Consider the following 15,623-nt stretch of genomic DNA (forward strand, 5'->3'; position numbering starts at 1 on the left):
CTCGAGCCGCGGTGTCTCTCCGCAAGAGAATAAGGGATTCACGAACCTCCAAGACGCCACACCTCTCCACATACACTGGGGGTCAACCCAAGACTATTGACCAGCGTTTGGGGGCTTCTTCACTTCTTGCTGGGTCTGTTTCCTGTCATGCGAACTAAAGGGCAAGAAATGTGCTGCTCCTGCTGTTCCTCCTCCCCCTCTCTCTCTCTCTCTCTCTCTCTCTCTCTCTCTCTCTCTCTCTCTCTCTCTCTCTCTCTCTCTGTGTATGTGTGTGGTCGGAGACGCTAGTCATATATCAAAGTTTATTATTATCACTTCCTCTACAGCATTTTCATTTATTCTAATAAAGTCAGAAATCAGTTTTTGGTCATTTTTAGTCCTATACTACATTATCCAGCAAGAAAATATAAGTCATTAACTTATTTCATAAGCAAAATCTGACGCCACGAGCAACCACCATCATTAGAATTCGTATAAATAAAGTATCTCAGTCACTATCGACATTTTCCCTTTGCAAGGAAAACAGCCTTCAATGAATTAACCGCGATAATCAATAAATTAGTAGATTGGCTGCAAATCACTCCAGTTCCCATTCATATGATGAGCTCATTTCCAGCGTCTCTCGTTGCTATGGCGACCAATGAGCCGTGCTGCCATCTTTTGGCGCTTTACGACACCAGAGTGAGTGCGTTCACTTTCCGGAGGTCTCGGCTGAAACCCGTTTATGTTTTGAGTTTTATAATAATAAAAAAAAAACTACTGTTCTTGTCGCGTGCTGTTAGTGAGATCCTGTCATTATGTCGTCGATAAACTGGTCGTTTGTCAAACTTCCTCTGAGATATTTGTCTCCTGTCAGTAGATACCTGGTATAGTTTGTCGCCGGTAAAGTTGGTCGTCTCTCTCTCTCTCTCTCTCTCTCTCTCTCTCTCTCTCTCTCTCTCTTATATTCAGCTCTTGCACCCTTTATTCGCATGTTGATGCATTAATTAGATTCATAAATATTCATGATCCTATATAATTATTTTCTAAATACACATAATCATCATTCTCCACAAAAACAACAGAGCCGGTAGTTTATATACTAAAACTACCAAACATTTCGTCTTTATTCTTTCCTGCATTGATACGTTCTTTGGCATTACAACTTCGAATATGAATGTACAGATTGTATCATGGAAAAAATATAATAAAAAAGTACTTGTAAGCCTTATCTCCAGCCCAGTACTTGTACTCTTTCAGTATAGCTTCGTAACTTGCAAAAATGGGCCTAGTTTGATAATTGAAACTGCGATTCTTGCACTGACTTCTGCCCGCTGTGAAAACATGACTGTTGGGATTCTAGTTTTCTATTACCTCTTTCTTCATCTTTTTGTCTTTGTGAAATGTATCCTCGCAAGCACGGTAATTGTACTTTCAGTAGGCCTATACCACGGATTCTTTGGTAGTCGACGAATGTTCGTATACGTATTTATAATTTTCATCTGTAACTCAGTTTTCCCTTGTTCGAATATCGTGGGTTTAAGGGTGACTACGCTGCTAAACAGGGTTCTTCGGGTAAAATATAATGTTTTGCTATTGCTGCTAACAGGCACACCGAATCAAAGAACATATAGTCTTATCAGAGGTAATGATAGCCACAAAAGTTGTTGTAGGAATGAAACAGCCACTCACAGGGAAAAGTAGCCTAAATATGTTGGTTGCACGACGGAAGAAACCAAGATTACTATCCTTCAACGCTTCACTGAAGCCCACCTCTGAAGTCGTGAAACATCAGGTTCTACAGGTGACAAGTTCCCCCACCGAGCAGAGATTTAATTGTTCTCTTGTATTTGGAGCTGTTTCAGTTTCAGTGAAAAATTAAGTCAGGTGGATGCAAACATTTTCCAAGGATGCAGAGACAAAAATAGAGATGGAACAGAATAAGAGAAAGAGAGATTAACATAAATTGAGGAAGGATAAGCTTTGCTGCATGGTCAAGGGTGCATACAGAGAGAGAGAGAGAGAGAGAGAGAGAGGGAGAGAGAGAGAGAGAGAGAGAGAGAGAGAGAGAGAGAGAGAGAGAGAGAGAGAGAGAGAGAGAGATGAATCTTATAACTAACCATGCGTTTCACTGACCTAGCCTATTAGCCATCCAGTAATTTTGACTAAGATTTAGTGCCTGACATTACAATTATTATAACCTACGCACCCCATCATCGCCATGACAATGCTCGTACTAGATACTGGCTGCAAAGATGGGACAAAGTGTCCCATAGTTTTCTGCTTGTATTTATTGCTTTCGTAAGAGGGCTTCAAAGAAGTAACAGTCATCTAAGAGACAACTTATGGGAAAAGGCGCTGAGCATACCTAGAATAGTTAGGCTATCGTTTAGCTAGAATTTATTATTGCTGCCATCTTGTCATTGCAGATGATAGCATTGTTCATGTCGCCGGCTACTCTTAAACCAAGATGACACGAGAGCTTGCATAAACCCGACCTTGAAGATAAGTCATATCCTGTTTTGAGGCTGTAGATAAATGCAATAACTCTTTGTTAACGTAATTTAATTTCTTCCATTGTTCAATGATTGTATTTCGAAATAATTACAGACTAAAGTTAACCCTATATACATTTTTTCTGAGGTAATAAGTCACTGAAACTTGCAGACGCCATGTTGCTGGGAAGACCGTTGGTTTGATACGTCATTTTCTTTGGTGTTATTTACCCGCTGGGTTGATTACTTGTTTCTGGAATTTTCAAGGGCAGATTTGATGTAACTGCACCGACCAAGGCCACTTCGAGTGGTGGCTTGTATGGGATTTATTATTTGTCATTTGAATCAAACATGGATGGCCCTAGACCTACCCCCGCCGCTTTAGGTCAGGTATATAGGACCCAGCGCTTACGCCTATTCTTTGTAATTAATGGCATTTATTATCAAAACACTTGCTTGATGACCAGTTTCATCACTTTGTTAAAAGAATGATAATATCTTGGAATTTTAAAAATATATCTACAGTATCATTAGTACATAAAGGAAGGAAAAATATATAAAAATCGGATTCGAGAATCACGTAATAACTAATGCTAAGAAACATTTTTCAGTATATGTATATATATATATATATATATATATATATATATTTTTATATATATATATATAAATAATATGTATACACACACATTTATATATATATATATATATATATATATATATATATATATATATATATATATATATATATATATACAGTGTTCAGAAGAAACAGACAATTGGAAAATGCAAGAAACCCGGTAGATCATTTTTAATTAAGCGAAACAAGAACCTCACCGTAACGAAAACATATAGATAGCAAAAACATACAAGCCATCAGATTTTCAAAAGGAATCTTTTAAATAATAAAAGCCCGAATTGAAAACCATAACGCAAGTAGTTTTAAAATAGAGCTCGCGTTCACAAGCAATAAAACATAAATATAACAGATGTTAGAAACAACACTCCCTCCTCGAGAGAAACACCACTCCCTCCCCGAGAGCCGAAGTTTAAGTGAAAGTTCGTGACTTTGTAAACAAACTTCGGACTCCGGAGGAGCCGCACCACCGTCTCTCGCCATTAAACTAACGTTACGAACATAATGCCGCCTCTGAAGTTCACCGAAGTTTTGTCCTTCTCGAGTGAAGACCCGGTTAGTGTGACAGCTCTCGATTTATTAGGATTTATATGAGATATAGGCGTCGGTTACGCTAGTCTAAACCGTATGTTTAGCGTGTTAGTTAATCCTTGGTTAATCCCGTCGTCTCTTTTACCGTAAGGCGGTTTCTGTGTAATCCTACATGATTGTACGGTGGATTAAGTAGTAGCTCCGCGGCGGCGGTTTCCTTCTAACTTGATTTTTTCCTACAGGTTTTTGGTTGCTGATTGTGGATTTGCCTTCAATTTTTGTCGCACGAATGTAATTAACCTGTAATTAACCCCTGAAGTCCATCCAACAAGGGGTTTGGTATTTCTAAGTAATAGATACACGGCGGGTATTTAGCGAAATGGCAAAATAGCATTTTGGTTGCCTATTTACAATTTAACATTATTTTTTAGTATTTTCCAACAAGGGGTTTGGTATTTCTAAGTTTACAATTTAATGGCAGTTTCTTATAGTATTTTGGTTGCCGGTACAATTTTAACGTTACGGTCGGCTGTAATTAACCTGTAATTAACCCCTGAAGTCCATCCAACAAGGGGTTTGGATTTCTAAGTAATAGATACGCGGCGGGTATTTAGCGAGAAATGGCAGTTTCTTATAGTATTTTGGTTGCTTATTTACAATTTAACGTTATTTTTTGGCGGTCGGCTGTAATTAACCCGTAATTAACCCCTGAAGTCCATCCAACAAGGGGTTTGGTATTTCTAAGTAATAGATACACGGCGGGTATTTAGCAAGAAATGGCAGTTTCTTATAGTATTTTGGTTGCTTATTTACAATTTAATGTTATTTTTTGGCGGTCGGCTGTAATTAACCTGTAATTAACCCCTGAAGCCCATCCAACAAGGGCTTTCCATACGCGATCTTCACCAAACAGAGCATGGCTACGTCTGTTTCAAACGGTTCATATCCCGTCCGGCAAGTGCAATACCTTGGAAACTGGTTTTTTCTACACTTATAGGGCTTCTGACATGTAGGTGCATTTGTTTGTTGTCGGCCAAGTGGAATGTCCCTTCGCCGTGTTTAGTACTGGCCCCCGGGGGGGGGGGGACGGTACCCATACGTTAACAAGTTATTGCACTTGCCGGACGGGATATGAACCGTTCGAAACAGACGTAGCCGTGCTCTGTCTCACAAAGATCGCGTATGGAAACCCCTTGTTGGATGGACTTCTGGTGTTAATTACAGCCGACCGCCAAAAAATAACGTTAAATTGTAAATAAGCAACCAAAATACTATAAGAAACAGCCATTTCTCGCTAAATACCCGCGGTGTATCCATTACTTAGATCTACCAGGGGTTTTTATGCGCGATCTTCACGAGACAGAGCACAGGTACGTCTCTTTCGAATGGTTCACATCCCGTCCAGCAAGTGCAATAATTTGTTAACGTATGGGTACCCCCCCCCCCGGGCCAGTACTAAACATGGCGAAGGGACATTCCATTTGGCCGACAACAATCAAATGCACCGCCAGTATCAGAAGCCCTAAAAGTTTAGAAAAAACCAGGTTCCAAGGTAAAAACAGGCACGGAGCTAATACTTAGAATTACCAATTGTATTTTTGGCAAAACTACAGGGTAACTCCACATGGACAATTACCTTGGAAATTGATTTTTCCAATATTTTTGGCTAGTGTTGGTGATGAAGGAGGTGGTGTTGTTTATTGTCGGTCAATTATTATTAACCTCATATCTGTGTCCAGCATGGTTGGGGCCCTTTGGGAATGCGGGTTTTGGTTGGAGGAAAACGTTGGGTCCGTTGGAAAAAGGCTGGGCTGCCATGTTGTTGTTATAGAATGGTTCTGCACATGCTCAAGTCATTAGGGAGTTATATGTTCAAGAATGAATTGGCTAAGGAAACCTCTTATAAAAGGAACCATACTAATCTAATGTACCCTAACCTAGTAGGCCATGTCACTTAGGCGGGGGCGGGGCGGCCGGTGAAGGAAACTCTACTTTTTACCACAACCTCCCCTATGACACTGCGCATACACATACACGATAGCATTCCAGGATGGCCAGCATACAATAATGTATCAGTTCTGAGGTTAATTATAGGTTAATTACAGTCAACCGACAGAAAATAATGGGTAAATTGTTGATAAGCAACCAAAATACTGTAAGTCAATTTCTAAGGTAATACCCAATGCGGAGCAACCCCATACTTCTACCCTACCTTTGGTCTGGTTGCTGGGGTTAAATATTTAGTTGACAATTAAGCAAAATCATTCATTTTAAGAATATCCTAATGCATTGTAGTTTAGATTAAACTGAAACTAGGTTAGTACTGTCACCTGGTTCCTGCCAGTCGGTGACAGAAATAGGCTAGGCCTGTTCTCTGTAAATATATGTTGCTTGTTTTTGTTTATGATATTTAGGACTACAGTAAGTCCCTGGGTTACGACAGGCTTGGCTGACAATGTTCCGAGCTTATGAAGCTCTTCAAATATATTCATCAGAAATTACAACGCTTATGGTGCCAATCCAACGGAAAAAATATGGGTGTGAAACGGCAAAATGGTAAAAATTTTGAACATTTTTGATGAAAAACTCAATAAAAATACAGGTTACATCATTTTAAAGACACCCAAAAAATTAAAAGTAAGTTTTCTTGCGATTTTCAACGATTTTTTGGTTTACGATGCGGCGTAGGAACGGAATCCCCATCGTAAACCAGGGACTGCCTGTACTGTCTTCTGTTTATGTTTTTATGTTCATCCCCAAGGGGCTGGTACTAAACAAAGCAGAAATTTTGCACTTAAACTGGTTATTTCTAAAGCAAAGGGGCGTGATAGTAACCTAGTCTTTGGTTTTACCAAGTTCATTTTAAGTCTTATGTATTGAAGTTTGTCGGATAATTGATGTGATTATGAGAATGTGATATTCATTTTAAGCCTAGTAGCCTAAAAAGGCTTTGTTAACTTACCAGGCCTACATCTTTAGGCCACTCCATATTTAACAATAGTTTGACCCCCACTAGAAGCCAAAGATCTTGCTTGGAGAAATGAATGAAAATGAGTGAATAATGGAATTAGGCCTAGGCCTGTTCAGTACTGTAATACATGTGCTATGCATAGGCCCAGGCCTAATTTACATTGAAAGCTTTTCATTTACTTATTATTTAGTAGTTAAGTAACTTTTTAGCCAATAAAACCTTCAAAACTGCAGGTAAAATTTCTGAATGTTTTCTGATTTTTCCTAGTTTTTAAAACTTGATACGTTCAGCTTAGTTATGGAAGGTAATTTTAGGGTGCAGCCTTGTAATTAACCTTTTGACTTCATTATCCTTTATTGACAGTGACAGGTGCTGTGCCCTTTAAGTTTCTTTAATATGCTTAATAAAAAAAAATCATACTAAATTTACCAACTTTTGTTTGTGTCTTACCATTTATTTGCATGTGAATGGTTATGGTATCAAAGTAAAAATTTACCAACTCATCATGATCTGAAGCTAGGAGTAGATTGATAAAAAATTAATCTAGCATATAGGTTGGTGAATTGCAAGATGTTAAACTTGCATAATGTTAAGTTTCCTCTAAACAGTTGTTGTTATTTAATGCAAAAATACTTTGTTTTAAAGTTGTTAGAATTTCAGTGATATGAAGTAAAATGTTACACTATAGTAACCTTAGCAATAGTAAGCTATCTGTCATGAGGGCAAGGCAAATGTTGTAGATAAAAGTAAGAGCATCAGCATAATTCACTTAACAAAAAGAAAAAATTAGGAGATTGAAAGTATACTTTTTATCCAATCTACCTATTATAACTATTTTACCATCTTCATTTGTGTACTGTATTTGATAATACAGGCAGTCCCCGGTTATCGGTGGGGATTCCTTTCCGATGGCGTGACAATAAGCAAAAATCTCAGATAACTGAAAATTGGCGATTTTCAGTGCTTGTCAGTGCCAGTAACTGGGTATCGGTGCCGATAACCGGAGATCAGCGCCGATAACTGGAGATTGGTGCCAATACCAATTATCGGCGCCGATAAGCCAAAATTGGCGCATCTTGGCACGGAAAATTCATGATTTTTGTTGCTATACAAGCGCTGTAAAATCGGATTGCCAATAACCAAGCCCACTCATAACCGGGGACTGCCTGTATTGGATTTTAAGTAGGTTATGTATCATTAAAATAGTCAAGGTGAGTTTTAGTAGCTGTTAACATGATATTTTAAGTACAAAAGCAAACTTTTTAATTTATATTTTCAGAACAATACACTATTTCTGTTATTCACAGAATCATCCTGCTGACAACATGTTGAGCGCTGAGACTTTTCGAAAATGGAGGTGCGCACAAGATTCATGTGGAAAGCAGGCAACAGTTACATTGAAATTAGAACGATTGAGTTCCATCCATTCTGTTGATATCGGCAATAATGGATCTGCATTTGTTGAGGTTCTTGTTGCACGTGAAGGTGTAGACTATCAGGTAACTATCTAATGGTTTAACATAAGCGACCAATATCCCTGTATTTTATTGTAGGCTGTTATCAGGTAACTACCCAGTGGTTTAACATAATCAACAGATATCCCCATATTATGTTGTAGGCTATTATCAGGTAACTATCCAGTGGCTTAACATAATCGACCAATATCCCTGTACAGTGTTATGTTGTGGACTATTCTAAAACAGTTAAGATCTCACCTGAAAGGCAAGAAAACCACATACAGTATTCTATTCGTGAATCCTGATTTGACAATACATATAGCAGTTATTGTGAGTTTTTAAGGGATGAAGTGGTACTTGACAAGTTTAGAATGATTATGTAAATCTTTTTTTGATAACTGTGAAAAAAATTATTAAAAGTTTTCTCTTGTTATTGGTATCAAGTTTTGACATTTGTTTCTAAAGTCTCATCAGTTTTTCAGAGGCCATGACAAAATAAAAGTAAACCTCATTTCACAGTGTTTTATTGATGTAATAAATTACATTTATATCAAAGATTGTGTGTAATGTTGCAATGTATGTTTTGTTATTATGAAAAGAACATTCAATGAAGAACTCGTTAAATTTTCTTGGCAGGTCCTGCTGGTTGCATCATCATTCATGACACCTGGAGAATCTAGAAACAGCTCTGATATAAACCGTGTGCGTATGTTTGGTCCAGATAAGCTGAATAAAAACATAGCCGAGCAGAAATGGGATCGTGTTAAGGTCATTTGTACCCAGCCCTTTAATAAGACACTGCAGTTTGGGTTATCATTTGTAACTGTAACAGCTCCTTCTGAGGTGAGGTATTGCTTTGGATTTTCCTCTTATTTTCTTTGCAGTATTTCTAGTGAAGTTTTGGTGTAATCTCTTTTATCAGTTGGGTAGAAAATGTTGAGTCTGTGGGACATATGTGATCACAAAGGTAGATGCATGAAACAGTATTTGACTACAGTATTTGAAATGTTACACTTTTGCTCTTCATAATCTTGCTTTTAGGGCTCGGCTAACTCCTCCCCAAAAGTCATCAGACTTGGTAGTTTCACCCTGAAAGATGAGGAAGAAGAAGATCCAATATCGGTTGGGTCCATTTTTGCTCGAAGGAGGGAGAAAGAAACATCCTCTCCGCTTACAGGTATATGTTTACGAGTTCTCCGTACCTGTGAAATTGGGGTTCTTACATACGCGACAGTGGTAATATTACACAGTAAACCTCTGTATCGGTGGGACTCACCTATTCGCTGGATTTCTCTGTGGAACGATATACACATTTGTTGAAAATTCGCCCATTCGCAGCATTTTTCGCTAAGAAATATTCACTAATTTTCACATCATTTTCATGATTAAATGCACTTTTTGTGATAAAACTATTAAAATAATCAGGTATAAGCATTTTTAGAGATTTTTTGTGTGTTTAAACTATCAAAATAGGCAGTTCTAAGTGTTTTTAGAGGGGTTTTAAGTATTCACGGACTTTAGCTATTCGTGGGGGGCGTGTGGTACGCATCCCCCTGAATACGGAGGGTTTACTGTAGTAATTTTTTGTTCACATTATTGTATACTACTAGTGTTTTCAAGAGCCTCATGATTTTAAAGTTTTTTATAAATAGTAGTACAGTAATCTTAACAACACTGATAGTTCTAAAAGAGGTGCGGACAACTGCAAAATATACAGTAGTTAAGAGCATAGTCTTATACCTGCCATATATTAGACTTTTCCATAACCTCAGCTTATCACATTGATTTACTGAGCCTGCCTTTTGCAGACATACATAGCTTATAAAGCACCATTTTTCATATTTTTTACATTTTTAACTTTTTTTTTTTATGTAAACTGCATGTTTTTTTGTTTCATATACCCCCTACTTCTAATAATTGTGAGGACCCCAGTCAGAAACTAGGATTTTTATTTTTTTAATGGAGGGGAGAGAACCAAAAACATACGGATTGGACCAAGAGGAATTGTAAAATATGTATAAATTGTGTGTAATCAGTAACTATAAAAGCAAATGATAAGGAAGCCTTTTGCAAATTCTTAGGCACCAATAACATTCATTCTATGGCTCTTGAATCTCTAGGTGCAGCAGCCATTCGTGCAGCTTCTGCCTCAGCAGTGTCTTCAGGTTCAACTCCAGATTCAAAGAAAACAAAACCAATTAATGCTCCAGAGGTTGGATTCTATCAGTTGAAGAAAAATGCATCTCCAGGTTAGTTAATTAAAATTAAAGCTATTTAGATTCATTTCACTACAAACCCATCACTCAAACATGGCCTATATGTTTGGTCTTCAAATGTTCCAGACACTTGGCTTCTGTTTATCAGATAGAAGACAAGCTGCATTAGTTGTTTATGAAGGGATACAGGGATGTAGTCAGCTACATCAACTAAAAGTTATGCATACCTCCATAGGGGGGTTAGTGCCATCAGTGCATCTCACGCAGTGCACTGTAGGCATTACTTAAGGTTCTTTGCAGCCTCCCTTCTGCCCCCAGCTGCAATCCCTTTCATTCCTTGTACTGTACCTCTGTTCATTTTATCTCTTCCATCTTACGTTACATCCTCTCTTAACAATTGTTTTATAATGAAACTGTAAGGTTTTCCTCCTGTTACATCTCTAAAAACTTTACTCCATTTCTCTTTCAGCACTGAATGACCTCATAGGTCCCAGTGCTTGGCCTTAGGCCTAAATTTTATGTTCCAATTCCAACTTATTTACAACTTAACTTTATGATGACTGATTTGTCATTACTTTCAAAATTTTAATGACGAGTAAAGGATTAATTCTGTTAAGTGTTCATACTAACACTTGATAATTTTAAAAGCAAGAATTATCTTTTGAGATTTATGATAGTAGGAACTGCAATTGGAGACCTGACTGTTTCTGCTGGAAGACTCAGAGCATGGTTTTTGTTTGTAGAACTCTGATCAAAGTTTCTACAAACAGAAACTTTGATTCTATCAGCTTGCAGTCCCCAGACAACATATACAAACCACCCCTCAGCTCCTTCAACAGGCACACACTTGTGGTACTGGAACAGAATACAAAAGTGAGAATTATTGACATTAGAACTTCTCCCTAGAGGAAGCAGTTTCAGCACTAGTCATCATTGCTAATTTAAACAGTTATTCAGATTTAGTCACCCCTGTGAGCCAAGAATTTCAGCTTGTTGGAATGTTTAAATTATCTTTTATAACTGACTAAAGAGTCATTCACTGCTTTGTGTGTACCCATTGGTATAAGACGAGTAAGAAGTTTGTATCTATGGTACATGAAGTGTTTACAATTTATATTTTGTATTGCAAGCCTATCCTGGTTATCATGGTACATCATTGCTCTTAAGAGCAGTATAAAATCTTACTGGATAATCTGTCATCGTTAAAGGTTTGTACATCAGAAATTCCCGTAAAAGTGTTGAAGTGCGAAATGAGTTTTCTCCAATCTTTTGTTGTGCACCTTTTCAACTTGAATTTTTATCTTATCTAGGTCTCATTTTTTCCTTTTCCCAGTAAAATTATGACCTTTCTTATTGGTCTCCAGCATATGGTATTTGCTTGGGAGTATTGAACTTGGTGTTAAAATGTCATGTATAGCTTTCTGAAGTATAAATTAGGTGTTTTTCTTTTTTAACAGCACCAGAACGGCTAAAACCTCCGCAGCCTTCCACACCTTCGTCGTCTGATGCTCACGAAGAGAGAGGCAAAGAGAAAAGAAAAGAAAGGGACAGAGATTCTGACAAACACAGAGAACGTGACAAACGAAGTAAGGATTCAGAAAGCAGAGTCGAAAAGGATAGAGAAAAACAAAAAAAAGATAAGAATAGCGATCGAAATTCGTCCTCGGAAAGCAACAAGAGAAAGAATGACTCCAGAGACTTGAAGAGAACATCCTCTCAGGAAAATAAGCGGCCATCACCACCATCATCATCATCAGCGTCTTCAGGTTCGTCATCCAAAAGAAAAACAGCTCCTTTTGCCTCCTTGTTGAAAGGTGTCACCTTTGTTCTAAGTGGGTATCAGAATCCTCTGCGATCACAGATTCGAGATATGATGCTGGAAATGGGAGCGAGGTATAAACCTGACTGGGAACCATCTTGCACTCATCTTATGTGAGTATGGGCCTTCATTGTTTTCTGAGAACGCTTAGCTTAGAGTATTTTGAAGTATGAAAAATTCTTAAGTGTTCCTATTTAGTGAAGAGATGTCATAAGTAGAGTAGGATTTGATTCATAAAAGAAACAGTTGTAGGTGATTCTGGCTTTGCAGCCTGTTTATGAACTTTTTATTTTGTATGCAGTATTTAGTTTATACTATCAGAGTTTTATACAGTAACTGATTTCCCCTCCAACCACTCATGTGACCTCAGCCATTATTATTTTTTAATTTTTTAATTATGCTGTACTGAAGTTGCCCATGAAATTCAAAGAACAATCATATAAATATTGTTTGTTGATTTATCAATTTATGTGTTCTTATATTTTTCACTCTTTACATAAGGTCACGTGTAGAAACTTTCCTTGTGAGTTGATTGTCTTTTAGGTTCGTTCCATATGAATAATTGCATATTTTAGAAAAGGGGTTTGAAGTAAAGTTTGTTGCTCTCATTTTACAGATGTGCCTTTGCTAACACTCCCAAATATCAGCAAGTGAAAGGCAAGGGTAAAATAGTCACAGCAAAATGGATATCGGATTGCCATAAAAACAAGATTCGTTACCCATGGAGAAGGTATTTTCTAATGTTGATATTGTGCAGATATTTATTTATTTACAAGATCTTCCACAATGCCGTTCACGTGTTGATGACGAAGTCCTGATGTTGTCATTTAGTGAATAATATCACAGAAGTACTTACTGTTATATTTGCAGAGTTTTTACTTATAAAATTTCCTTTAGGTATGCGCTTCCTAAGCAAGATGATGCCAGAGAGAGTGAAGAAGAAATTTGGGCTGAGGAACTATTCCCAAAGGAAGAGAAACCAAAGCCTTCTTCTAAACGAGTAGACTCTGATGTTGAAGGTATTTGTGTTTCTGGTTCAGAGGAAATCTGACACTTTTATCATTGTTCTCACGGATATTTTTACATAGGCCTCTCCCATTATAAGGTTGGATGTGGTATGAGTTCTGTACACTCTCCTCTGTCTCATACCCTATCTGCCTGACTCCTTTCGCCAGTGGTTCCTCATTTTGACCTGAAATTTTATTTGTCATGACTAACACTAGGCAGTTGTAGTGTTAAACAAACATTTTCAATTCTTATTTCGAACTAGTTGGAATGCAACTTAAGGCTGGACAGTAGTAATAAGCTAAATTTTTTATCATGAATTCCATGTATTTAATTTTTTTTCGAACTAGTTGGAATGCAACTTAAGCCTGGACAGTAGTAATAAGCTAAATTTTTTATTATGAATTCCATGTATTTCATTTTTTTTTTTACAGAATCCCAGTATGATAAAGACAGTAATGAGGCGTACAGCGACAATGAAGACACAGATGACGAAATTCAAAGGTTAGTTCAAACTTAAATATTATTGTACCAAAAATATTTCACTGTATTTGAGTTGGAATTCCTTAATACTGCAATCGCTCATGGAGCACGTATAGAATTTACAAATCATGTAGCCACATTCAGAAATGTCTTAAAATTAGATTTATTAGTTTCATGTGTTTGAGATTATTCGTTGATGGTTGCTGAGGCCAGTGAACTCAAGAAAATTTAGCAATTGGGAGGATAATTATTTACTTGCATGCCAGTAGTTGTCTTAAAGGAATATCTAGTCCATTAACATGTATACCTGTCTATGTGACTTTTAGACTTTCACGAATTTCCTAACAAAATTTTTGTAAAACTAACATAGCTCCTTGATGTAAATTTAATAACACAAATAAAGGAAAAAGCTTCTCTTATTGCAAGAGTTAAATAAATGACAGTTTGTATCAACTTTGTAGTTAATGTACTTCAGTCATTTGGTTACATAACTCACTTGCAGTATAGTATTTATATGATGATTAACATGTGCAATCACCGGTATTACTGATTAACAATAATTCCTTTTTTAAGATTAGCACTATACAATTGTTTAAGGAAAACCTCTCTTACAGTACAGTAATGTAGTTCCAATGTAGAAGAGGTAGTAACAAAGGGGATATTCAGTTTGGGCTGGACATGTCTCACATTGCACCAGGGAGAATAGTCTGTGATAGTGTCAGCTAAGCTTCTTTGGGCTCTAGAAACCTTGGGAGGCCCCGACTTTCACAGATGAGAACTATGAAGTATGAGATGGGAGGCTGGAGATGAGGGGAGATTTGGAAAAGCACAGAAAATACATGAGTGGCAAAATATTACAAAGGCCATTTGCATGGTATGCATTGGAGGTGATTGTGATGAAAACCCAACACCTTTACTGAATCTGGTAACAATGAATAGAAACAGATCAGAATCATTGTTGGTATATGGCCTTTAAAAAAGGACACCAGGTTGAAATACTGTAATTTATTTTGTCTTCAAATTGGCCATACTCACTGAATCCAAAAATATTTGATGAGCAACCCATGTGACCCAGTCTTTGATGCAGAGATCTTAGATCAACACAGACTTAATTATTTTATGTGAATGTACAAACTCCAGCCAGCTGCAGATGTCTTTAGTTTAGGAAACATATCCTTTAAGGAATTTTGTCTGAACCTTAATCAATGTTTTTTTGGTTTATCCAGTTATTAAGTTCTTAAAGAAGTGAAATTTATTGAATAGAATTTAGATTGTTGAATAGAATTTAAACTGAGACAGCCGTATATGGGTCAAGTGTTTTAACACCTTAATCTTAATGATAATACTAATAATAGTAATAGTAATATAATAATGATAATAGACAGTAAAAAATTGAAAAGTTTTGTTACCAGAAGTTTATGCTATCTAATTTGATCCTTAATGTTACTGTACGTTGTTAAAAGATTATTTAAATTAAGATCAAAATTATCATGTCCACATTTTCATTTTCTTATACACATTTTTTTTTATTCTGATAAACTCTTCCAAACCACCTGCAGAGTGACGTCATGAATGTCATTTTATTTTTTACAGAGTTCTGGCAAAGCAGAAAAATACAAAAAATACTTCTGATGAAGAAAAAGTACAAAAACAAAAACCAAACAAATCTACCAGCTCCTCTGAAGAGCCACCAAATAAGAAAATCAAAGTAGAGACGAGCGACAGAAATTCTCAGAATACCGCAGACACTTGTAAGGCTGGTGGAACACGGGTGAAGCAGGAATTGAACGGGAATGGCAATGAAGACAGTGTGTACGATGACGATACTGACATTGATGAAGAGAATGTGGAACTTGTGGTGAGTTACTTTGTTGTTGTTTTATAGAACTTGAGTTATTTAAGTCTTACTGTCCAACAGGCATTGCTAGCATCCCATGGCGATCCAAATTGTCATCCATACCAAATCTGTATTTGATGTAAAGTGGCTAGCTACTGTTATCTCTATAGTCTTACGTATTTCCAGTTGAGGA

At 37.0% G+C, this 15,623-nt stretch overlaps 2 protein-coding genes across 3 annotated transcripts in view; both read left to right on the forward strand.

Annotated features, from left to right (window-relative positions):
- The window catches only part of DCTN2-p50 (dynactin subunit 2), a 177,123-nt gene that overhangs the window by 77,036 nt on the left and 84,464 nt on the right, over positions 1-15,623 (forward strand). The window lies entirely within an intron of this gene.
- LOC136846111 (DNA repair protein XRCC1-like) overlaps positions 1-15,623 on the forward strand; it is a 30,732-nt gene that overhangs the window by 10,468 nt on the left and 4,641 nt on the right. Inside the window, exons 1-10 of one of the 2 annotated variants that reach the window (XM_067116855.1) lie at positions 3,525-3,666; positions 7,921-8,112; positions 8,707-8,913; positions 9,112-9,247; positions 10,191-10,319; positions 11,744-12,218; positions 12,722-12,835; positions 13,003-13,124; positions 13,545-13,614; positions 15,187-15,451. In XM_067116855.1, coding sequence (XP_066972956.1) covers positions 3,616-3,666; positions 7,921-8,112; positions 8,707-8,913; positions 9,112-9,247; positions 10,191-10,319; positions 11,744-12,218; positions 12,722-12,835; positions 13,003-13,124; positions 13,545-13,614; positions 15,187-15,451 — 1,761 coding nt within the window. In that variant the 5' untranslated portion in view covers positions 3,525-3,615. Of the gene's footprint in view, positions 1-3,524; positions 3,667-7,920; positions 8,113-8,706; positions 8,914-9,111; positions 9,248-10,190; positions 10,320-11,743; positions 12,219-12,721; positions 12,836-13,002; positions 13,125-13,544; positions 13,615-15,186; positions 15,452-15,623 lie in introns of those variants that run through there. The other variant, XM_067116863.1, reaches the window with a different exon arrangement.

Source organism: Macrobrachium rosenbergii, chromosome 2, assembly GCF_040412425.1.
Source record: "Macrobrachium rosenbergii isolate ZJJX-2024 chromosome 2, ASM4041242v1, whole genome shotgun sequence".
Taxonomy (NCBI): Eukaryota; Metazoa; Arthropoda; class Malacostraca; order Decapoda; family Palaemonidae; genus Macrobrachium; species Macrobrachium rosenbergii.